The sequence below is a fragment of the Mugil cephalus genome, chromosome 2 (genome assembly GCF_022458985.1).
Source record: "Mugil cephalus isolate CIBA_MC_2020 chromosome 2, CIBA_Mcephalus_1.1, whole genome shotgun sequence".
NCBI classification, from domain to species: Eukaryota; Metazoa; Chordata; class Actinopteri; order Mugiliformes; family Mugilidae; genus Mugil; species Mugil cephalus.
In genome coordinates this window covers 7,206,101-7,232,626 of record NC_061771.1, presented here as the reverse complement: position 1 = coordinate 7,232,626, position 26,526 = coordinate 7,206,101, and the positions used below count along the sequence as shown (strand labels likewise).

Here is a 26,526-nt window from a genome sequence, read left to right as displayed (position 1 = left end):
TGCTGTTAAACGTGCAGTTCAACCATGAACACGGAGTAAAAGAACACCTGGGTATACTAACACACAGACAGGGCGCCTATGTTGATGGTCTGGACCCTCTGCAAATCACTGCATATTTGTAGGAGTAAAACACTGCACAGCATGTCATCAACAACACCAACACCCCCCCCCCCCCCCCCCCCCCCCCCCCCGCCCCACCCTGCCTGTCACAGTCTGATTTTATCACTGGATGGATTGTCAGATTGTGTCACTGTAGAAGCTCCAGGGGTGTGAGCAGCTCAAAAAACAGAGCAAATTTTTTGGTCTAGTCCCATTAAAGACCGATCTCTGAAGGACAGAGATTTTTGTCCATTTTCTCAATCAAGCAAATCACACAATTGTCAATGGAAGTGAATAGCATGTTGCAACAGGGAAACTGGATGTGAACTGCGCATGCGCAGCTGTGTTTAGATACAGCTTGTGTAGTGATATGGTACCCTTTTTTAATTGATCATAGCAACGCATAATCCACGAATAAGAGGAGATTTGGCGGACTTAAATGTTTAATGATGACGTTGACAATGCGATGACGTATGAGAGAGGGGAAAAAAACAGGCAGCCAGCTCTCACGGCGGGAGGGACTGATGGTAATGTGAAAGCACAACAAAGGCGGGTTGAGCCGGGTCTGAAAATCCTGTGTTAACCCGGTATTTTCTATGTGAAAGGGGTATGTGACTTAAACGGTCAGGCATTGGTTGTGTGACCTACACAGTAATGAGCATGTGGTCATAATGTCATGGTTGACCTGTGCATATCTTATACCCTGATTTTCACACATCCTTGTATATCTATTAATAATAGAGCAGGAAAGTGTCCATGACCAGAGTGTTTTCAGATCACGACTGTGGACAAGTTAGTGATCCCAAATAAATGTCATTTAAACAAGATGCATGTAGATTTAGAGATGTCAACATAACCTTTTTAACTTCAGTTTTGTAAAGCACTTCATAAAGGTTAGTTGATTTTGTAGATTGTCATGGTTTCCTGTTTCCACATATTTAACGCTGCTCCAATCAGTAATTTATATTGACAACAGATAAACAACGCCCTGATAAATCCCGACTTTTTATTTCCTCTCAGGACTATGAAGTATTTTAGCTTCATTTAGCAATTTGTTTTGGTTTTAACACTATCCTAACATAACCTGCCGTCCACCAAACAGAAGACAAATTTAATTACAAAGTGGTGAACGTGGTCATGAGTGGGACCAAGCTGTGACTCTCTGTGTATGATTCATTGGAGCTCAGCGCGGTCATCTTCTACTAGAGCCTGACCCAAGCACACTCCATCAGAGTCCAAGTATCTTGACTTCTCGCTCAACAGGTCCCGACATCCATTTCATACGTGCTTGACAGGGAACATCAGGTAAAGAAATGATCCGAGACAAAAACATTTCTTATCAAAGACTATATTCATCAAGTGAAAAGGCATCTTTCAGCCCTACAGTGCGTGGGGATGAGAAATGACGTCTCGCAGCGAGGCCTCGTGAATCAGACTTGGACGGCGGCGTCAGGACAGCACGCGAGGAAGAAGCTAGCTGGAAGCTGATAGAGTAGGAAACCAATCTTTATTTAAAAAAGAAACATAAATATACCTACAAGGATTAGGGATGAAAGAAAGAAGAACACACACCTGGAAAAATTGCATAATTCAGATCTGTTGACATGTTGACAAGGATGAACTCAAAATGAAAAAAGTAACACTTTACACTGTTTTCCCATGTTCCAGTGACACACCAGCAAGGATGATGACTTTTACAACCCATAACACTGAACCACCAAACAGTTTTCCTTCTAAACTAACAGCTCACTTCAACACATTCAGAGTAACGTGACAGTGAAGAAATGACTTACACAATGCACAGTAGTGACTGTTGGTATGGGCTCGGGTTAAAAACGGGTTTTTATCACTTCAAAGCATCAAAATTTTCTACCCCTTAGCAAACACTAAAATGCAAAATACTTGTAATTCGTTGCAAAGACAGAGAAAATCAATTCAACATTCACGCAAAACGAGCATCAGGGCGCAAAGAGTTAATGCTCTAATTAAGAGGACTGAAAAAAGCTCAGCGTTATTAGGAAGGACATACTCAAAGCTGAAAGGATTAATAGAGAGATAAATCATGTACTGCGGTTAGTTGGCCACAAGAAGACTGAAATACTTAAAACTTTCATGTGTCACTTAACAGTCCAGCCAATACTGCTGATTGCGCATGAGGAACTGGTGCAATACGGGCCCTTCCTTCAAATCAACACGCACACCAACGACCACAGAGGGATGAACAGTCTGTGTGGGTCTTTCTTTAAGGTGCATCTAGCCCGTCAGGGTCGTCCCTCTCCGTCCTTTCTATCGTTCAGTTCAAGAGGCAGAGGAAGAGGATTCGAGACGATTTATGGAAATCAATGGAGGACTGGTTCCCGGTTGGTGTTAGTGTAGTATGTGTGCGTGTGCGCCTGAAGGGAGGTGAAGGCTGGGAGTTTGAGTGTCTCTCAGGAGATGGTGGAGAACTCTTTGAGCAGGATGTCCTGGCTCAGCGTGTTCAGACAGACGTTCTTCCTCACATTCAGACTGATGGAGCGGACCTGGGGACACACAGGTTTATGGAATTAGGTTTAACAAAAAAACAAAAAACACACACAGAGAGGTTTATACTTAATCCCCCGCACTCACTACACCTTTGCCACATCCTCTCAGCTTCTATCTACATGTCCCTGAGGAATCATGTAAAACCATTTGACAGCATATCACCAGAGATTCTTTCCTGCTGCATACTGGAGAGATTATTGTTCATATATCGATCCAGGGTTTGATTTTTAATCTTTGTGTGTCTCTCTAAAATACCTCAGACTGGACAATAAATAATAACTCAACAGGGGGTTTGTGACCCCTAGGGAACCCGTGGAGGTACTGCAGGGAGGGGTCACAAAATCTTTGGTTGATTAGACTTTTTTTTTTTTAAAACAAAAATTAATGAAAATGAATGTCCCCTCACAAATTTATACTTCTTTAAATACACATTAACATGAATCCAACATATTTTATTGAAGGAATAAGTGATAGCTTAATATTGAATGCAAAATGACTAATAATGTACATTTATAAATAGCACTAGGCTGAAAAACGCTGAAGACCCTGACTAAACGTGATTGTTTTTTTTTTTTTGACATATGAGAAAGATTAAATGGCCCATTACAGTGCACACTTTCTATCATCTTCCCATGTCTGGATGTACACACAACAAACCGCGCATCATTCACTGTTCTGAAGAAACAGTGGTCAATTAGAGACAGCAGCTGTTTGCATAATATTCTACTGTTGTGTTTATTTGCACACTGAGCTCAAAACTGAGTTAAATGTGGAAAACTATTTTAATGCCAGATGTGAACACACCTATGTAAAGCTGGATACTTGTGATCCAATCACCATGGTTGCATGTTAATATCGGGTCTGAACAGGGCTTGAGCGTCACACGGTAGACTAGATAAATCTCTTACCAGCTCCTTGAAGAAAGCAGCCTCTTTGGGCTGCTCCGAGTACCGCTCAAACTGGTCCAGACCGTCCTGCAGTTTGAGGGTCAGCGTGTCATAGTTGGACCGTACCACCTCCAACACCTAGAAGGGTGAAAGGGCCAATGAAATTAAAGCTACACTGATAACTGAGGTTTGTTCCAGTGTCAATGTCTAAGTAACATCCACATGAATGAATACCAGGACCAAAAGTTTTCCAGCTGTATTATATTGCTATATTATTATGTTTTAAGTATTCATTCATTGTTTAAAAGTTTAGTGGATTATTTGTATTGATGAAGGGTCTTGTGGAGGATTCACCATGTAGATGCCCAGCATTTTCCACTCTGAATCACTGACAGACGCTGTTTGGAACAGAAAAGTGCAGCTTGATGGATTTCTCTCCATTTTCTTCACCATTTCTTTCCATTTCATCCCAACAAATTGTTTTGGGGGTTTTTTATCGAGCAAATTGGTCTTGAAATGACTACAACCGAGACTTAAAGGACTTTTCTACTCTGTGAGGTCACTTTATAAAACACTCCTGTTTAAATCAAAATACAAATACAAATCAAACCAAGTAAGGTACAGTAAAGGGAGTGTGTGTGTTTGTGTGTACACAGCACACAGCTGCCTGCACTGAAGTCCAGCCGAGATAAGAAAGTGGGACAAAATTGGAATCAGCTACACAGAGACTGTCCATACGTCGACGACTGACATCTGTTCAGCCTCCAATGAGACTTTATTTGTTATTTTATTAATGTCTCACGCAACACTCAGAGCACACACTGAGATACACACTATAAACATGCATACTCCTCTCTATGTTAACCTGTATCTCTTGTTTTATGTATGCAAAGCAAATTTCTTTGCATACATAGCTGTATAGTCTGTATGTTTTAAACATGAGAAGGCTGAAGATGAGGAAGGCATTCCTCTTATTTTCTCCTAATAAATCCAGAGCTCTGTTCAGGAAACCAGTGCTGTTGTTCTTATTGAACCCCTGGCGGTGAACTGATGAAAAATTCATACACAGCTCCCTCTCAGCTCTGAAAACTTAAAGCTAGGATTGAATCATGACCACAACTCAGACAAAAACCCTAAATGATAAAAGAGGGAGGGGGAAAGTCTGAGTTGTGACAAACCGACTTGAAGCAAAAAAAAAATATAAGGAAAAAGATAAAGGAAAAACAAACTTGAATGAAAGAAAAACCTTTATCGTACAAGATGTTTTAGCAAAGATGGAGATGATGAGTGTGTGAACACACGCTTCAGTAAACCGAGCAACTTTCTGCATCACGTAGCTGATATGATTGTGTGCATGTAGTTGTCACTGTGTTTGTCTCGAAGTGCAGATCCAAAAGGCTCCAGTGTTGTACTTTGTATCTGACAGCGTAGCAGCTCGTTTTAATGCTGCGTGTTTCTGGAAGCCATCTATCTTCTGTTGTCACCAGAGGGGATGGAGACGCCCCGGGGGGAGGGAGCCAAGGTGGGTAATATGAGCTAGTGTGTGTGTGTTTTTAAGGATTGCATGTCAAAAGGAGGAGGAATGGAAATTGAATATTTCTTTCATGTCATTAAAAAACAAGCAGCTAGGGATGGAACAAAATAGGAAAAAAGCAGAGAGAAGAGTGGATATATATAGTATGATGAACAGATGAATAGATATTGCCCCAAGCCAAAATTACTGTGTAGTAAGTCCTTCACACTGTTCATTTTCATGTTGCTGCTCCTGATCCAAGTCATTGTCTGCACTGAATATCTGCTGAGAGGAATCCTGCTCGAAGCACAATTAGCTTAAAAGATAAAAAAAACATAACTGTACTTCTGTTCAGCACCCAGCAGTGTCCTTCATAATATATGTCAGTATGAAGCAACTGTGTCATAAGGTTTGGACAGGACTAAGCTTCTTCAGCCTCTCCCTGAAGCACACCGCTCCGTGGTTCATTCACTCACGATGCTCAGCGTGTTTTAGACAGCGGGCGTAGCTGAGATGTGACGTGTTGTGGTCATGCCAGTGAGATATGGTTTAAATCAATATATACACTATCGTAGATACATACTGAAGGCATCAAGATATGTGGAATTATGTAGCAAAGAGAACAGATTGTTAAATAACTCTAAATATGTTTTATGAAGGACTGAAAATGAAAAAAAAAACTGTGAATGTGGCCCCTAAGTCTCAAAATCATCAGAGGAGACTGTGTGAATCAGGCCTTTATGCTCCAATAGCTGCTGTGTGAAACCACTACTGAGGAACGACAAGCAGAAGAGATTTGTTTGGCCTAAGAAACACAAGGGATGGACATTAGTCCAGTGGAAATCTGTGGTCTGATACGTCATGAAGCTCACGGAGGGAATGTCAAGACTGTGCAAAGCTGTAATCAAAGCAAAGGGCGGCTATTTAGAATCATCTAAAATATAAAACATATTTAATTATTTCACGCTTTTTGTTCACTACACAATTCCACATCTGTTGTTCATAGTTTTGATGCCTTCAGTGAGAATGTAAAATAGTGATGAAAATAAAGAAAAACCATTAAATGAGAAGGTGTGTCCAAGCTTTTGACTAAACCCATAGGACCCAAAAGCTCCCACTTCCAGTGTCCTGGTGTCAGACACCGTCAGAGAGCCTGTGTCCGTTACCTGATGGGTCACAACTGTTTTGGAGGCACAAGGGAGACCTACACAATATCCGGAAGGTGGATTGAACGTTGATTGATGTATGTTGTCTACACTACAGAGAGCATTAAATTCCTTTTGCTGATACTGAAGATTGCCGTGAGTAATCCAAATTCCATTTAACGGAAACGATGAGCGTGGGAAGCCAATTATTAACAAGCCAAAAAATTACCAGGAACTCAGCATAATGTCTTTAAAGACAACTGCATTGAAACAGCTTGAAATTAAAAGGTTAATTAAAACAAACATTTACAAACCCCGAGAAAACAGTTCGTTTGTTTCAATGAACATTTCAGTTTCAACACAAATGCACAACTTTTGTGTTGACTAAATTTACAGCCAATGATCAGTTTACAGAGGTGGAGGTAAATGACCGGTTCTTCTGAGTCACTTTATCTAATCGGAAGGTTGATAACACCTCATGTGAGAAAATAATATAAAACTACTGGCAGCGCATCAACACCACAGCCAACTTGTGCCGTTCCTCTTTGTTGTGAATAAATCTAGTAGATAAACGCAGAGAGGTAATTGTGGAACATAATGAGCAAATCCATCACTATCTTATCAGCTTGTTAAGAAAAAAAAAAAAAAAAGGGACTCTTCCGGCTGTTTCCCCATTCTTACAGATTTGACACAAATGATAAAGCCTTAAATGGAACTAATATCTGTTCAGCCTCATACTAGTTAAAGCTTTTCCCAATAACAACAACTGCTCTATGTTGTGCTCTCTGTCTATGTCAGCGATCCAGTGGGACCACGTGAAAAAAAAATATATAAAAAAACGCTGTTAATTTCACAAGACAGAGAGCAGAGAAACTTCACCCTTAACTGTACGTTAAATTAAAACATTAAAAAAAATAATGAGAATCTTTTTTAGTTTGTAATGTTTTAAGTGTGCAGTGTATTTCTAGGAAAAGATTACAAAAGCTTCGAGTCCTTAGTGTGTCATGCAACCCACCTCAACTGTCCACAATAAATCAGCCGTAATGGGTTTTCAGACTCAGCGGTGCGTGTGTGTGCACCAACAACTCTTCTAGGTGCCTCATCACCATAACCCATGTTTGACTCATTCATTGCTGCCACACTTCTTGATGAATAGGCATTCTCTCACAACAAAAAGCAGTGAGCCCCTGTTCACACACTTTAAAGCGCTGAGCGTTTTCCTTTGTTTGCTCAAATATTCATGAGATTTACTTTTGAAATGACAAGAGCAGTGTTTCAGGGGAGTTTCCTCCCAAATGGATCCAAGATATTGCTGAAGTTCATTTTTATTCACATGCAACTTTTAGGCAAGGGTGCAAACGGAGGTGAAGTGCGCGGTGTTTACCTGTTCTTCTGAGAGCTGGGAGATGTGGTTCACAGCAGCGTACGACTCAATCTTGGGGTTAAAGTGGTTGATAATGGCCCTTGGAAGACAAAAACACAAATACGTTTGTAAAGATATGGAGAGAGTACTTTTCCTCGAAATCCAAGTCACTTTACTGAAATATGTGAGTGTAACATCATTGCAAAGCAATCAGCAAAGCAATCTTGTTTTGGGGACAACTTTCCACAGGCGTTTTTGAGCTGATGGCATTTGGTCAAATTCAGCCCCATCATCCAGGCATGTTAGGTGATGAGGCTTAGTTTTTATGTGTCATGTCAGGTGAACATAACGGCTCAACACTCTATCCGCGCATAGATGCATGATTTTTCACTTGGCCACCAAAAACTCGGCACCCAAAAATGGAGCTTTGTGGATGAGTAGATAAACCTTAAAGATTTGACCTGATGGCTTTGGCAAAATTCAGGCACTTCAGCCAACACAAAATCTTTTTCACAACTACCGTATTATCTTTCCTGTATTGTCAGACAGTATAGTAGCCATTAGAGATCAGCCAATATTTGCATATTTTACTATTACCGGCACTGGCCAATATGCGGGTGCGTTCCCTGATACATATATATTTTTTGTCACCAGCAACATTTACAGACAGATGCATCCACGGGCAGCCCTGAGCTGCTGGAGACCCGTGCAGCCCATACAGTGCCCCTCCCCCAGTAGCAGTGCATCCGGCTGGAAGCTGGAAAATACTTGTGCTCTAATATATTCTTATAATATTCTTTGAGTTCAACAAACTATTCTGTTTTTGGTTAAATAGAGACTTGTGCCATTGGTTATTACTGTGTCATTTTTATCATGTAAATGTGTGCACCAGATTTAAGAGAAAGGTCAATTCCATCCGTAGTCCAAATAGACAATAGACACGAGAAAAGGCAGTATCGGCTCCAAATATCGGCTCAAAACAATCGATATCTGTATCGGCCCTAAAAAATCCATATCGGTCGATCTCTAGTAGCCATGACCGATCAAAAATAATCAACATCTGCAATACAGCAGTTCAGAATCGTGATACACCAAACCAATAGGCACATTTTTCATCTTCACTTCATCTGTACTGGAGATCCACACAAGAGCATACATCAGGAGAGACGGGCTTCGGGGCTCCCCAGCTAGTCATAGCGCCTCTGGTTCCTCCCTCGTGGATGATAAATACAGACTACTGGCATCTGCTGGTACAGAGAGTGATCTTCTCTCATGCAGAAGCAGAATGTATGTGCTGGTGGGAAGTTGGTTTTGATCTCTGTGGTGTGTTCAAGGGAAACTTAGTGGCATAAGTAAGGTGAGGCAAGCTCACGGTCTGAGTGAATGTTCTTCTGGGGATTCCTACTGACATTCTCCTGGCGTTTATGTGGATGTTACTTTGATATGTACCACCACCTGAACATTCTTGCAGACTTAGCAAAGAACTGTGGGTTCATGTCCTTGTCAGAACCACCAGTAACTTTTCCAGCCATTTGAGCTACTGTGGCTCGTCTGTTGCATCGGCCCACACAGGTCAGACTTGGGTGAGCCTCGACCGGGAACCACTCAAGAGCTGCAGTTTTGAGATGTTCTCATCCAGTCATCTAGCCTCGAGTCCCTCAAATCCTTCCACTAGCTTGTTTTTCCTGCTTCTAAAAGATTAACTTTAAGGATAAAAAGGAACTTGAAACTGATGGTCCTGCCCTTACTGATGGAAAACAGTGCCAGTTCAAAAGTACCAGAAAATAAGAGTGTCCACACACATTTGACTATGGATATATGAAGTGTATAATTTCAGCCAGCCTCACTTACTGCACATTTATTCACTTTTACAAGCTGTTTGAACGGTTACGTCTCAGTGCAAACTAAAAATAAAATAGCCTATAACATCAAAGAGTTCAAAATAATAGCAGTTAAGAGAACGGCTGTTAACACCAAGCCTCATTTCTGCTCAATCTCCATCTTGGTGCCCATTTCATATTGTTCGAGCACACCGGGGAATTTCACATGCAAATTCAGAGGCAATCTTTTCCAGCATTAGCATTCACTTCTCAGAGATAAACTGCTTTATAGCTCAAATATAAGTTGATACAATAAGCTCAAATGAGAGATTAAACAGTTCATTTTGTACTGATTTAGACTGGGTCATATATCAAACCGATTATAATGACAAAAATGCAGAGGACTGTCGGTGGTGGTAATTTTGCCGTCATTTACGTGTGGGAAGTCTGCCTATAGAGGAATGAACTGATGGGAGTAAAATGAAATTGGCTCATCTGTCTAAGTTTATTTCAATATAGTCTCTGGGTTCTTTATAGTTTTCCGCCTCCATTGGTTTATTCATCTGCTCTTTTAAATATTCCTCTTTTCATATTCTTACTCCCTGCGTTCTCTTCCGCCCTTGTGACTGCCTATTTAGGCAGGGAGGCTGCTCCATCAGGAGCCAAGATGGGTGAATCCTCTGGGAGCGTCCCTTTCATACGAGCGCCCTCAGGGGCCTCCAAGCCAGGGTGACCTCAGAGGATCATCTCATCAGCGAAGGCGGAAGAGGAAAGAGAGATTATGGTGGAAAGACCAAGCAGAGCATGTGTGCAGGGATGGAGAGAAGAAGATCAAAGCTTTAAAATGATCAAATAAAGGGGGAAGCAGAAAAGGCTGCAGATGGAACATTACACTTCTAAAGACTTTATTCACTTATATTTGACCTTTTTCCAGCACTTTTTCTTGTCAGCAATTACTTTCAATCCAATATGACTCATATCTCCTTGTGTATGTGCATGTGCGTGTGTGTCATTACCGAACATTGACAAGGGCATGCGTGACTTTGCTGGCTGCCTCCTTCCACTGGCCGGTGTTGGTTGATACTCTCAGAACTGGAAAGCAGAGGATGACAGAAAGGGGTTTGAGATAAACATGTACATATCATTTACAACTGTTATCCCCATTCATCGTTTGGTCTGTTCCAAAAATCAGTTGTTTCCCTGAGGCCTGAGGTGTTATCCTCAATTCTAAAATATTAACAAAATATTTAAATATACTACGACACAAATCAGGCTTGAACCAGCTCTTAAATCATGTTTATTCGACTCACCAAAAATACAGAAGCAGTTTATGAGTGTAAATTCTTTAAGTTTATGTAATTTATTTATGTAGGCATTTATCCGAGACACTATTTGACTACTATTCTAAATTTTCCCGTTTCACAATTAACGTAAACCAAGACCATCCTCCATGTTTACCTGGTGTTTCTAATTACTACTGACTACTAATTCCCACTAAATACCCATGACTAGATTATTTATACCTCTAGTGCCTTGAATGCAATATTAACATTCCTTTAAGCTCTAGTTTTGGTCTCCACCCTGTGCCTGGAGGCAGCTAAGTGGCTATTTAGGAGCAGAATAGCACACTGGGTTCACCAGCCGTTTGTTAAATTTATATGCCCGTTATTTATTGCAGAGCAAAGCAAAGTGTGGTTTTAGAGCTTCTAGCTGTCTGCTGCTGCAAGAAATAACAAAAGGAACGTAGATAGAGTGAATGAAAACATAACTATTGGGGTATAAAACAACAACAGTAAGGAACTATAAAGCTCTGTAAGACAGAAGGCCACAGCAGATCCTATTGATTCTATTCGTGTCAAGCTATCCGTTTTACAGCACACTTCATCCACAGCAAAGACAAACATATCGACTGTAGCTGCTTTAAACTGTAATTTTTAGACGAGGTAATCATCGATCCGTTCCGTTTTGATGCGGCAGTGGTTTCTAACGTACCCATACAGTAGAGGTTGTCGAAGACCTGGTGCATTCGCACAATCTCGTAGTACAGCTCGTCGTAGCTGTTGGAGGTGGGCAGGAACGTGTCGCCGTATGTTATGAACATGTTGAACAGATTCACCACCTGCAACAGGAGACAGCGCATTGGTATGAATGAGGGAGGAGATACAAACCAAAGACGGCATCTGTAAAGAAAAATCATCCTGCATACACTAAACTTATTTTATTAGAAAATGAGGTGATGAGACTGGTGTGTAATTTCACTGGCATAGCTGCACTACTAGCCGCACCAGTCCGACAGCCCTCTCCTTTCACTACATATTTAGCAAGAATGAAAAACAGACAGTAAAAAAAAAAAAAAAAGAGTGTGCTGTGTGTGTGTTTCTCCTCACCAGTAAAGCCAGGTGAAAGATGTTGTGCTTGGCCAGCAGTGTGGTCTCATTCGACAGCAGGAACTTCAACAGGTTGATGAGAGCTACGCAAAGGGAGACACGCTCGCATCAGTGACACAATGCAGGGCGCTGATGATCGCCTACCAGCAGAGGCACATGGCAGCGCTGCGCTTTCCTCGGTGTGCCTCTTTATTAAGGCAGATAATGGAAACACAGAAGGGGGGGAGCCTCTCAACGCCAAATCGAGCCCGTTCTCGAGGTTTTATTGAGGAAAACAAACCCCCGAAGAAGAACCAATATGTGCACGCACACACAAACACGCGAGAAAAGCTTTAAAACTCACTCCAGCAGAAGTTGGCACAACATGCGGAAAGAAGATTAACGCGTCTATTAGTTTAATTTGGCTCTTTTTTTTTTCTCCTCTCCAGACTTATTTCATGGTATTATCACCGCCAGGAGGAGAGGGTTGGTGTTATTCAGGGAATTAAGCTGATTATTGGTCTGATTAGAGGAATCTGTATTCTAATGAGACACAGCGCGATGGGGCCATTACAAGCTGAAATGTTATCCTATCATGTGTTGACCAGGCTGAAAATAAGGCCACTAGGATGGATTGTTCTTTCTTTAGAGACTCATTACCAGTCTCAGTGATGCAATAAGTTTACAAAACAACAGACCCAATCACTTCGGAAGGAAATTGGCTTTGTTTTTGCAAAAACTGTTTTCTCTTACTTCTGAGGTCACGTCCTGAAATCTGAATTACATAGAGATTGTGTCAAATCACACAGATACAATGTTGATTCTGACAAAAAGGAGATTACAGTGTTGTTTACCTGACCAAAGCTCTCTCCAGGTGTAGTGTAATCTGATTCTGCATTTCTTCTGATAACAGAGGAGTTTGTGGATGATTTGCACACAGCGCCTGCCCACAAAGTAAGAACATAAAATTGCGGTTAATAAAGTTGGATGGGGGATGAGTCATAATAATTTGTGTATAATTTGTACTTTAATGTGTTCTCACAAGTATAGATCCATGGGGAAATCCTTCATCATATGAGTGACGATAAACTCCACCATCAGATCTAAACAAAGGGGAGACGGAGGTGGAGGAAAAGAAGAGTGAGAAGGAAACACAAACACATCAGAGAACTACCGGCACCGAAGGCTGACTGTGACATCACATTACACTGCATGTGTCTGGGCCAAAAAGAACACACCACACCAAAAAAACACACCACTAAGACGATAGACAGCTGTACTAAAGTTCTGCACCTGCATTGAAGGAAATAATTTTTAAAGGAGAGCTGTGATTCACTGGGAGGCTGGGGAGCAGGCCTCTCCTGAAGCATGCTGATCAGTAGCTGTACAGTTTATTCATTCTGCATGACCTTGTTAAGGGGAATCACCACCCCTGTGTGAAATTTAGTCACATACTGTATTCCCCAGAGTTGGATAAGTGAGAAAAAGCATTTTTAAATCAGTCCAAATCCAGCACCACAGCTGTTAGCTTTAGCTTAGCATATGCGCTGTAATGTATTGCTGCCAATTAGTGAGTCGTTCGCAAAACTGATAAATAGACTCAAGAATTTTCCTAATTAAACCTGAAAACCCCCAACTTCGGTCAACACACCGGTGTGACTGGTTTTCAGGTGCTGCGTGGTGTCTTTGTGCCTGGTATCGGTGCTTAGTCACAAGTCTATATCAGCCCCAGGCAATCCCTCCATGTTAACTGAATTGACATTCGAACTCGATGTGAATGTACAGGTCACAAGAAGTAGTTACAAAAATTCTTGAGTTTATTTAACACTTTTGCACGCGACTGGCTAATTGGCGTAGCGCCTATGCTAAGCTAAAGCGCTGCTGGATTTTGCCGCTTTTTCTCACTTATCAAACTCTGAGGAATAGAGTGAGTGACTAAATTTCACATAGGGGTGGCATATCCCTTTAAGAAAAATATTTCACATTAGCTAAATATGTGTAAAATTTTGTGCTTTTTGACTGGTAAATAAATAACACAGCTGAACCAACAGCTCTCTTGTTTATTAGAAACAAATGCTGAAAAACCTTGATGGAGCTACGATTTAGTGCAGGCCTGTCATATTAGTGTGCATTAATTTTCATTAGTGTACCTAATAAACTGGCATGCAAGTGCTTTTCTTACCCAAAACAGCACACACCAGCGGTCGGGAGGGGATGTTCTTGTCCACAGTTTTTTTGCGGTGCCTCATTGGCTGAGAAATAAGGATTTGAAGTATATGGTTAGTATGTATAATAATGCATAAATAAACCATGCACATGCTAAACATGGCTACTACAGCTAGTGCAACTGTCTGACATTTATAATTAATGTTCACAGACGTTTTTTTTAGAATATCTGCAGGATTATGCAAGTAGCATAATTATAAAATAACGTATCAGTGGATTTGTGATATACACATCACTATACAAACACCTGAAAAACCAACAGCTGAATCTAATAAACGACAGCTTGAAAAAACATAATTTTCTTAACAGATGGCCTTTTAATGGGATGGATTCTCTCAAACTACTGTCCCTCAAACATGAGCTCACCATTCTGTGGAGATTGACTCTGAAGTTCATATTGTCGTCATGAAGAAAGGCATCAGCGTACTGGTCCTATCCCATAGGATTAAAACAAACACGGTCAGATTGTTAAAGAGAGAAACGTGCAAATGTGTCATCAGTGTAGCAGCTCGTACCTCGGCTATGCAGGTGAGAATGATGAGGCACAGTCTGGCGCTGTTGAGTCGATGCTCGTCTATAAACACACAAATTACTCTTAAACAGGTACAAGGACTGGAATAATAAATTGTATAGGATAGGGCTACAAAGTCAAGTCACTGATTACTTTAATCCATTTGCAAATATTTAGAGTACTACAGGGAGGTTTGAGTCATTCATGGCTGGTGGCGAGTGAATGAGATTCATCCTTATCTGCTGTGTTTCAGACTCACTACGTTTTCCTTCCTGGAGCAGATGCTAATGGCTAACCTGCTTCTCCCCACAGCATTTACGAAAGGAGAGCAGTTTATTTATGTGCATATGGACCTATAAAACTAAACTACTTAGATTTCCATTAACGTTACGCTGTGAGCGGGTGTAAGCAACATTTCGCATATAAATAATACATGCTGTATACCTAATTACAATCAGCACCATTAAAGTTGGATCAAACTCAACGTTATGTTCACGTTAATTAGGTCTACACCAAACAGTCTTAACCTTGCAGATAATAGTAGCATTGGGTAAAAGGAAACGGTTGTTTCATGCATAGATCACATGTTAAAACATGTTTCGGTTTGAAAGTTTAATATGTTTATAATTTAGCGGTACGTTCATCAAAGTATTACTTGATGATTAACAAAAAAAAAAACTAACTGATTAATCAACTAACTGAAGAAATAACTGTTACTGTTTGTTCCAGCCCCAGTTTAACAGAGGTGGAGAATTAAATCGGAATGAAACTCTATGAAGGCAGAGGATGTACAGCTTTCCGTTTACCTTTAGTATCCTGCATTACAATAGAGGCGTACTTCAGGAATGTAATGAGGAGGTTGCTGGTCTGCAGGTTTGGATCCAGTGGCAGCTCTGGGTTGTTCATCACTACACAGCAAAAGCACAAATAACACAACAAATCAACATATTTTTGGTGGACAAGATAGAAACTAAACAAAGAGAGTCAGTGACACGTCCTTTAAATGATGTCTTCCCTCAAAAGCTGGACCTGAACTTAAAGTCTAAAAGTTGGTCTAAAGTGAGCAGTCCTAGATGAGGAGAAGGACTGCGCACTCAGCCAAGAGCCAAATGTCATGTATTTGTAGCTCTACTGTATCTGGCTGGGTTTTCCAGACGAGCCAGGCCCTTTTTAAAAATCCCTGCTCTCTCAAACATATGGCTTGTTTCATGGATAAATGATGAACTCGGTCGTTTCTATCACCCACGAAAACCACATTGGTTTCCTTCTTCCTGGGATCACTGCAGGCCCCACGGAAAGCACTGGTTTCACACTGTCAAGAAACCTCCAGTCAGGTGTGCCTACACTGCGGAAGGAAATGTGTATTCATTACATGTGATTAGAGGCGCATGTGTGGCCCCGTTTCTGGTTTAAGTAGAGGTCCTAAGTGCTGGCGCTTCCATGACACGGCGTAACGCACGCTCCATGTGAAACATTCATCTGAATCTGTAGTTGTAGGTTAATATTTGATGTGGAAAATGGCTCTTGGGTTTGAAGCAATGGAGGGCGAGCGAGCAAGAGATAGAAACATGCACCTTTTAACAGTTACAGCATGTGTGCATGAGAGATGAGATGCCTCTGAATGGCCTAACAACAACATGAGCCTGTCACAAAACCTGAAATGAAAGCCGAGCACTCCCTCACAAAGGGTCACGGAGATGGTGCGGTAATCTGATTACTGACACGTAATAACACGTGTCATTTGTGCAATGTAGCGTGCTGTTACATAAGAAACATCTAGCTGATAAACTTTGAATATTTGAAGACACCGGTGGCGCGGGTGCATTTATTGGCTGAAGGGAGAGGTGAACGGGAGCTGGCAAGTTTGGAGGTTTTTAAAAATGCATATGAAAAGTTAGGATTAAATGGAGGCAAGGAGGCAGAGACCCCTAATACCCAAAAGCGCTGCTCCATTTTCAGCCCCTTCGAGTGCTCCGAGGGAGTCAGTGTTATGAGTAAAAGTCAATACTGTTACGAGAGGACGCAGTGGGATAAAATAGGAGTAAAGACAGGATTGACCACACAAGGTTAAAACGTTTCTTCCTTATGAACTCTGAAGCTGACGACCAGGCAAAAAAATGACGGTGCAAAACTAAGGTGAATGATTTATGCAGGGAGAATAAACAAGAGTTTGCTGATGCTCTTGTGCTGACCGTTATTTCACCTAAGTTTAAGTTCGATCAGTTTTTACTTGGTCCACGTCCACAAGGCGCAGGTTAGAATATCTTTCTAGAAAGAAGTCATGGCTTCATAATTAATTTAACTTTGAATTTCCATAATTCAGTCTGAAATTTAATTTAGCCTCACAGCTACTCCTCCAGGGTGCATTACAATTCGGAAACATACTGACACGTTGACAGTGAGAGGTAGACTTCCAATGGATAACATCCCTGACGCCGTGCACTGAGCCTGTGTGAATAACTTACTGTCTAAGGAGGGCGGCGTTGTGCCGAGAGGTGTTGTAGGTGTTGTTGGAGTAGGAGTGATCGGTGTGGCTGCGATCTCGATCTCAGGGTGGCTCTGTTAAAAAGACACAAACACGTTAATAAAGAGTCTCTTGTGTCTTAAGGTACGGGCAAACCAAACAGACAGCGAGGAAGGCCAACCGTGACTTCATCTTATCTATGGTGGACCCTTCATTCATTTCAGGTCATCATGTTAGTGAGAAAACATATATTTCAATATTTAGGTTACATGAATCTTTACTTTAGTTTCTGTTCTGTTTAGTTCTTGGTCTGGTTCTAAGCTGAACAGTCAATCAGAGACACCTCTTCGACCACCGCCAATTCAGCATACTGAAAAGCTGCTGACAGGTGTCCAACTCGTCTCATGGTGCAGGACACACTACAAAATCTGGAGCCAACAATGGAACATGGGTCCACCATTGGTTTGGTTTATTACAACACTTGTATTGAATGTACAGGAGGGAAACAGGGAAAACAACTGAAAACCTAGAGAAAGGAATGGGATGCCTTTAACTGGAGATTGCTAAGGACAGCGGGACATTTACACGTTAATTTAATTATTAAATATTAACCACTGCTTCTCATCAGCACATACTATAAGGAGCTGTATTTGTGACAGAGCACTATTCTGTAGCCGCCATCCTAACTTCATCTGGGGAAGACTCAACTTTTTATTTGGTGGATCCCCAGATAAAACAATGCATGTAACTTCTATTTCATCATTATTAGATGTCAAACAATATCACAGAGTCTTAAGAAGAAAAAGATTAGAAAACCTCCAGTCAATATTTCACAGGAAGAAATGAAAAGAAGCGACACTTGTCCTGATGTTGTTTTTCAGAGACTGTCTGACCTTTAACAAGCCTTCAATCTACCATATCTATATTAGAGATCAACCATTAGGAACACTCATAAATCTCTTCTCGGTGTCAGCCAGATAAAGTCCCAGCTGCTCTTTACCAGCTTTCTTTTGAGTTACTGTTAAGAGGGAAATCAGCCAATGGTCCTAAAACCTAGTCCAAACCAACCACAGTGATATCTTACCTGTGCTAGTACGGTGATGAAGTTTCTGTTGAGGTGCACGGCCTCGTAGAGCGCCAGCAGGATGGCCTCGTTCGTCCTTTAAATTAAAGAGAAGTTGGTCAGCGTGAGCGCATTCGTTTATGAAATTAAATCCCTAAATATTTACATACCATTAGATTTAAAAGCTTTAGCCTTTGCTCCAGTCAAGCTCGAGGAAAGTTTATTAATATTGGCTTAATGTGTTAGCAGGTCACCCTTTTAATTTTCTGTGCCATTAGTTACATAGACTGTACCTGGCACGCATTCGCCACATTCCTGTGCGAGTCTCACGTTGATAAATGAGCTGTAATGTCCAGTAATGTACAACAACAGTAACGACTGATTACAGAAACAAATGACTGAATTAATACTGCCAGCACCAATTCCCACGGCCATTTAAAGTTACACTAAAAGAGCAGGACAGGGCCGGCTGTAATCAGTCCTTGAATGCAAATCTTGGGAGAGAGTCTGTGTGAAAGTCAAGACTGTAACTCAAGAACTGGTAATGATTTCTCTTGCTGCCTCATGGCCGTGATGTGTAAATGTTACCTCTAACAAATGATAAAGTCGCAGCTTAAGGCAGTCACATTTCAGCCTGTGCGACAGAAGCAACTGCTGTTCTTCCACTCCAATAAATAAATGAAGAGTTTTAAATGTGAGTGACAACTGCTGGATTTTCCCCCATTGGCTCTACGGGCATTAAATTATGGTGATATGCATGGGTTTAATTATCCTTGAAATGTGTCTAGACGTTGACTGGAGTCCACCAGTGACGAAATGAATAAACTTTCTGCCGCCTCTGTGGTGAGTAACAGACCAGGACAAGGATATAAAACCGTTCCTAAATCTTTGAGTGATCCTAAGAGCACAGTGGCTGCAATGACTGGGACATTCAAGACATTTGTAACCATCAGACCAGATTACTTCTGATGATCCAGTCTGGTACTAATAGGTGCAAACTGTAATTTCATCAATTTAGAATAAAATTTACAACTCATTAAAGTGTGTGAAAGTTAAAAGGACAAAATCGCCTTGAACTCCCTAAATGAAATACTGAAAAATGGATGCAAATGTACAAAATGTTAGCAGAGAAGTCTTGTTTTTCTGTTACAATGCAGCAGAGAAAGTCTGGATATGAAATATACTCAGAAGTTAAATGACTTTGCACTTACTGTACAGAGAGCTTCTCATCAGCGTCTGCTATAAACATGTTTCCCACCTGTAAACAGGAGAAGGGCCAAGCTATCAGCCTGCTAACTGTGAAAACACGTGCACTATGAAAGTAGCATATGAGTATCTTACCATACTAGTGAGGGTGGAGAAGAATCCACCCTGGTTCTCCTCCTCTTTATCTTTGTATTGTCTAAAAAAATAAAAATAAAAAAATAAAAATAAGAGAACACATAAAATTACCCAACATCTCCATCCACTCCCTTCACTTTATTGTCTGTGGAGTGCTGTCATCCATCACTCTGATGTGTCTGCATACACGCACACAGGACGACTAGACCCCCTTCACATAAACCAATTTAATTTCCGAACATAGTTTCATCCAAAATACATTACAGACGCTGTCGGATATAAATAACTGAAAGTGTAAAGGGCCTGGTGTTTTCACAAGAATAGAAATAGAACATTTGTGCGAGACATCAAAATAAACTGATGATGCCAGCAGTCTCTGCACACCATCTACTGACTCTATCAAAAACATTTTACGGAGACATGGAAGCTGTTAAGGACTCACCTGTTATATTCTGTCAGGGCTTGGTGGACGACCATCCCCATTCCCTGGGAAAGAAAAACATCCAGAGTTTCTGTTGAACTTCTGATCATCTACTGAGGACGGCTCAACAACAGATGTGCTTTTTATTATTCTGTAGCTGAGAAGTTGCCACAAGTGAAAACAAACTTACATCTAGAGTTGGCTCGTCATCCACAATGGAGAGTTTCACAATGTAGGGATTCACAGACTGAAAAAAAGAAAAAGCCAAGTTAAGAGATGTAAATATCAAAGTTAACATTTGTTTAAGAACAATTCTTATTGGTACCAGCCACTGTGAATTTCATTACTAAGACGACGACAAAAAACATTTGCAACTATTTTTAGTGACCAAGTTAAAACCTATATCCTGTGAGAAAAACTAAGACCAAATGTGCCTTTTCCTGTTAACGAGACAAGACGGGACTAGAATGTGATAAGATGTTACCAGAATATCTAACATTTAAAACACGGGATCTCTTCATACGGGGTGATTGTCTTTCCAAATATCCGTCCCCGTGGTTGGATTGGATAAGGAGCGTACGCTCCTCTGATCTCATGCAGCCGACGGTAGAATAACACTGAACTGAAGGCGCATCACTCTGCTACCTATGCATGAAGTTAAAGAAGTCTCATCATGTTGCTGTTTCGCATTACATGAAGTTATTGCCCTCTGCTAACCTTATACTCGCACATACTTAAACAGTGCACAGTATATAATTTATCAAACTACAACTGAACATTAATGTAGTTCCTGGAATGAATCCTTCTTTCATCTGTCTGTAATGTGTGGTCCAACCTTGTAAATTAGCAAGGACAGCACAGCTGACTGATATCTGGGTCTAAAGTGAGGAAAACTCCAATTACTATTTTGTCTGAAGACGACACATAAAAGCTGCCAAAAATCATGTTGTTAGGAGCAGTTTGACTAAATGTAATAATGAAACGTTGACAAAAATACTAAGACTTCTCATTGACTAAAACGATGAGAGATAAAACTGACTAAAATGTGACAAAAACTAATGAGCATTTCTGGCTGAAAACTAAAACTAAATCAAAAACGTGTGTCAGGATGAACGCTGATAGCAACAGAACATAGATCAGAGTGGGTCAGGCCGAGGGGCATCGAACATACAACTGAAACACGTCAATATTCAAGTCACAACCTCCACAGTAGTGAATGGCTCCAAAGTGATTCAATCATGTACACAGCTTGAAACAAAAAAAATGTCAAGATCTCAAAGCTCGTTTTAAAAGCTAATTTTCCCAAACTTAACAACTGACTACGGGGGGATTATGTTTACTGTACGCAAGCTTTCTTAGAAAGGCTTAAAGTTTGATAAAATCCAAGTCCTGAAGATGACATTGAGATCAATCCTGTGACTGTGAGCACGTTTATCTTTACATGCACTTCGTGGCTGATACACAAGAATATCCAATTCAGTTCATTTCGTTTTTTTACACACACCCACTGAAAAATACATGTTGTTGTCATGAATACATTTTGCAAGACTTTTGTGGGAAACATGTTAGTCAGCTCTACTCCCTTCCTGCTTCCCTTGTGCAGGGTGTCACTCTGAATGAAAACGATTTCCTAAATACACTCTAGTGCTTAACTAAATATACAGGCAGGAACTCCTTCTATTATATTCTCTCTGATGAGACATTAAATATTAGTTTCTGAGTCATGGCAGAGAAAAAAGGGAAAAAAAAAAGTAGGACTGATGCTTGCTTTTAGATGCAGTGAGAGGCTCTCAGACGGGCTTTATACTACGATTTATTTTGTCTGCCAGCTGCATATAAGGCTTAATGCAAAAGGCTTTATATCAAGACAAATGAGCACGGATACCAGTCAGCGGCATATACACAAAACACCCACCTCATATTTTCTGTAGTTAACCAAGAGGGCCAGAAGTACGACAGCATCGTAACCATGCTGCCCTCTACTGGACACATCCGACAGAATCTGGGCAGGCAAGAGAGAATCATGACACGTATTCAATATAAAAAAAAGATACCACAATTGCATCCTCTGGGCCAATCACTTACCTGCAGAATGGCTTCAAAGATGCTATTGATCATCACATATTCCAGTATAGTGTTCTGGCTTATATTGTCTGTCACCTGTGAATACAGATGTTTTTACATGTGTGAGTGACACGAGCATTCCTGAAGCGCACGCCTTCATAACACAAGTTGCTGTTTTCCACACGTTCTGTCTCACCGTCACTAAACACAGCAACAGCTTGAGGCAAAGGCTCTTAAGACTCTCGGAGCTGTCCCCACAAAGAAGGCTGTCCAGTCTCTCCATCAGGTCCTGGAGGAGACACAAACATGAGAAACTGTATCAGTGAATACAAGAAGAAGATTTTGCGACTCTCTGAAACTCAGTGTTTTCCCCCTTCAGGGTTTATTCCGCACTCACCTTCATCCTTTGCTCAGCCTTGTCAAACCCCATGAGCATGTTGATGATATCAAAGCCAGACGCTGACTTGTTCTTCTGGTGCACCCCTCGGAAAAGTGCACAGAGAGTCTGGGAAGAAGGGCACGGAGAACACAGAGAACACTTATCAACGTGAAATGTTTCCTGAATCCGACAAGAGGGTAGTGGTTTGGTGGTGATGTTGACATTATTGTTACCTTTTCCTTTGCTATGTAGTTTGGATTTAATACTGTCCACTTAACATAGCATATACTGGTATATGCACTACTCACTGTTAATAGATTCATAATTTCCTGTTTACAGTATAACGGCTCTTTGTTGTTTTCTTTTCATGGTGTTTGCCAGATATAGCAGCCAACCCAAGATGAATACATTATCAGTATAGTTGAAGTACCTGTGTGTAGGGTTTAGGGTTTAGGAAGGGATGCAAAAGTATTCAGAGAGTAGTATTCCAAACTAAGTCATAAGCAATCAGCCATGTGTTGTTTGTTTCCCTTAGAGGAGAATTAGTAATTAATATCTAGGAAGTGGCCCTCTTCCGAGGAATCTGCCATTTTACACCACTATGTTTGTACAGTAACCCAAAACAGACGTTCATTATCACACAGGAAAATAGGTCACAATCCCTTGTGGCAAAATCCCAGGAAAAACACATCTAGAAGCTCAGTTCAGCTGAAAAACCGACCAGCAGTCCAGCAGTCAGCCACAAGCTAGCAGCCAACATGAAGACACCAGCAGCAGTATGCGACACGTCATTGGGACAAACCTCAAACTGGCTCAAGGCAATACTTATCACATTTCTAGGATGTGGTTGATCAACTTGTGTGCTTATGTTTACTGCATGGTCGTTTGGTTTGCATGTGGTAACATTAGCTATGAGTCATGAGAACACCAGGGCAAGTTATCAGTGGTGTCTAGACCTCAAAGCTCAGGCTCAGAATAGCAAGTTAACCACGAGGTAATAAGAAAGGAAACAGAAATGGCATATTGGCATGTTTTACTCATACACATTATAATAATGCAAAGAAAACTATATGGCTCCATTACAATATATACATTCACCAAACATTTCAATCAATTTAGGCCACAACTCATGAACTCAGACCTACCAAAAAAAAAAAAGATTTAGCACAAGAGGGCGTCGTTCACGTGGACTTTTTTCGTGAACACAGTAAACGCGACTTCTAATGTTATGAAGATCTCAGTGATCCTCCCGAGTTGTGGTTACCTGCAGGGCATTGACCACTTTGATCTGATGCTCTTCTCCCAGAGCCTGGACACAGTGGTGGAACAGAGAGTTGATGTTGTCTTGAATACGCTGGACCTCCTCTCCATCCACGCTCTCCAGCTTGGACTCCAAGTATTCAAGGTTCACCTGGAACGAGCGGAAAAGAGACGAAAGGATTGTTGAGGTGCACACATTAGGTTTTCACATAACGCGATCAAGACTAGGAGATGGTTAGAGGAACGTTTTCATTAAAACAAATCCCATTTAGAAAAAGCCGTAGTTTAACCAATCAGAATATGTTGTGAAGCTGCTAAACTGATGCAAATACCACCCGTCCGTGGTGTCCTATGCTGTGGGTTAGTCTGTGCTGCATTTGTTCGGGCTGTATCTGATTTGTGCATAAAGATACTTTTTTTTTTCCATCTCTTCTGTGCAAACAGTGAAACTGAATGATTATATAGGCCTCAGTTTGCACTGCTGCTACTGCTGCTGCAAGCTACACCCACAGAGCACCTACAGCAATTTCCTGTTTCTGTACGCAGAGCATACATCTATCATCATAGCGTCCATTTGTACCTTCATGAGAAACAGTTCATCCCAGAATCGAGGGTTGTTTTTGGCCGGATCTTCTTTCTAAATCAAAACAGAAAGGTCAACAGTCAAGCACGACACTTCACAAGGTTTTAACCGCTGACATTTTGACACTACGACGCTTACCGCAAAAATCTCATCATACATCAGAACCACCTTCTCCTTCAAGGGTTTTTTAGAGGACGAAGTCCTCCTCAGCAGCCCTGCCTTCTTCTCGACCTGAGACATGGCTAAGTCTGAGGAGAAAGACGCAGACAAAACAAGAAACAAAAGCCTCACCACATATCCATAACAACCACAACCACACATCCATTATTTCAGACTGTACCACAGCAGTGTGAACAGCACACAGCTCTGGTAAGCCGATATGTAGTTTATTATTTTTCCCAATCGTCACTTTATCTTCAACTTGTGCCACTGTGTTCTTGTACAGTGCTTATTTTCTCGTCTGTTCTGCTCTCTCTGTCCCATTTCATGCCCCTTGGTCACAAGTTTTCTTGACTTGTGCTGCCGTCTCATTTGAATTTCCCCAATGGGGATCAATAAAGTATAATCTTATCTTATCTTGTCTACACAGTGAGGCTGGTGATACTGTTTATTGTTTGTTCAAATCCAAACATAAAAGGCCCTAAACGGGTGATCTCTCAGCACTTTGTGGCTTCTCCAGCCTGTGTCTGTCCCTGTTTATTGTGTGTCTTAAATTTATATTAGTGTGTCACTTGCTAGTTGGTTAGGCACACTAATAAAAAAACATTTACATTCTAATACAGCAGTCCTGCACTGGAACTTGGAGGTTATGTATTCGGCATATATTTATAAAAACAAAACAAAAACAACAAAAAACTGTAACATAGAGTTGTTGATTCAACAGTGTTTTCATTTTGGTGGCTGTAGCTTTTAGGACTATTGCATTGGTTTGTACACAGCAAAACAATATGCATGTATCAAAAAAACTGACAACTCCATTGTAGTCAGTGGGCTAGGTTTAATAACATAATTAGTATTTAATTGGTGTTTAATTGAATCCAGTTTAACGGCACCACAAACTCAACCCTCCAAAATGATCATCCAGTTTTCTGGTGCTGTTTCAACATAGAGTCAATATTGTATCATTCATAAAGGAGGCTTCAGGGCAGCATTAGTTTTACAATACATTAGTTATCACTGATGTATAAACTAGGAAGTGAGTATATTTTCTCATGCATTTGTTTGGCAGGTCTTTTAGCTTTCACAGGAACAAAGCTTATTTCTCAAGGCTTTTTCTTTCTTTTTTAAGAGTTTATGTTCACTGGATGCAGCATTACCTCGTAGCCACTGTCTCAGTCTGAATACACAGCACACACATCTGTGTGGACCGTTTTTTGTTTGTTTGTTTGTTTTTAAACAACAACAAAAAACAACTGAATGCCTTTAATTCATTAATTAGCTACATGGCCAGGTCACCAGAACAACATACCTAAGGATGTGACTCTTTTACCAACCTATTTCACTCAGAGGGACAGAAAATCACTGTAGCTACTAACGTTGGGGAAAACATGCAAGTGGCAAAGTGATATACATAAAATTAACTGTAATAAATTACTAAACATAATAAGACACGGTACACAGATTAATGTTTAAACGAGCCAAGTAGTTTACTAGTAAATTATCTAACGTGCTATTGGTTAGCTGACATTTGCTACCATAGATGTATTTTCTGAGAGCAGGTTGGATTAAGCTACTAGCTAATTAGCTAACACTAGCGAACCGAGTCATACCGAAATACAAACAGCAACACGTCGACCGAAAGGTATCGTTGCTCAGTAGACAATAAAATGCCAGTTAGTCCATTAGCAGCCATGTCACCAAAAAAGGCATTTAAACTGTTGGCTAACGCTACTCAGCTAACGCCTGTCAAACACGGCGTCCGCCGTAACTCTGACACTTTTGAGTTAGCTGTCTAGCTAATGTCTGGGGGATATTGCTGACAACACCGGAGCGTTACCTCATTAAGGAAATCTGTTCTTACCTCGATCAAAGTATTAAAACCTGTGCTGTAAATGTGGCTCATGAATCCTTGTGACAACAGTGCCTGTTAGCATACTGCTAATGATAGCCTCCTCCTGCTGGCCTGGTCTCCAGGGTCTTAGTGCCCCGTACACCAGCATGACGGCCGTTGACTGTATATTTATTTTAGATATTATATACAGTAATAACTGTATATATAAAATAATATAACCAAATATCTCTCTTTACCATTTTTTATCACCTTCATTTTCAGTTTTTCATCAACATAGAATTTTTATTGGATTCACTTATTTTATATTTCTTAGAAATATTGCATATAGTATTATATTATATTGTTTTTTGTTTGTTTGTTTTGTTTTTATTGTTTATTTAAATTTAGCTGCATAGTATGTATGGTGTCGAGTGTCTGTACATTGCTGCTGCAACTTTGAAATTTCCCAGTTTTAGATGACTAAACAGGAAAAACTACAAATTCT

At 40.7% G+C, this 26,526-nt stretch overlaps 1 protein-coding gene across 1 annotated transcript; it reads right to left on the bottom strand.

The window, feature by feature from the left end:
• Positions 1–1,587: 1,587 nt before the first annotated feature.
• armh3 (armadillo like helical domain containing 3) lies at positions 1,588–26,187 on the bottom strand. The gene is made up of 26 exons (XM_047578759.1): positions 26,052–26,187; positions 24,170–24,279; positions 24,029–24,085; positions 23,453–23,599; positions 22,207–22,314; positions 22,006–22,098; positions 21,831–21,905; positions 21,661–21,747; positions 19,936–19,992; positions 19,767–19,810; positions 19,325–19,385; positions 19,195–19,241; positions 18,005–18,080; positions 16,922–17,015; positions 15,263–15,364; positions 14,461–14,519; positions 14,312–14,377; positions 13,902–13,971; positions 12,762–12,822; positions 12,574–12,662; positions 11,741–11,823; positions 11,346–11,472; positions 10,370–10,445; positions 7,555–7,633; positions 3,534–3,650; positions 1,588–2,621 (listed from the first exon to the last, which is right to left on the bottom strand). The coding sequence occupies exons 2-26, from the start codon at positions 24,269–24,271 to the stop codon at positions 2,529–2,531; spliced, it is 2,070 nt and encodes a 689-aa protein (XP_047434715.1). The 5' UTR covers positions 24,272–24,279; positions 26,052–26,187; the 3' UTR covers positions 1,588–2,528.
• Positions 26,188–26,526: the final 339 nt, after the last annotated feature.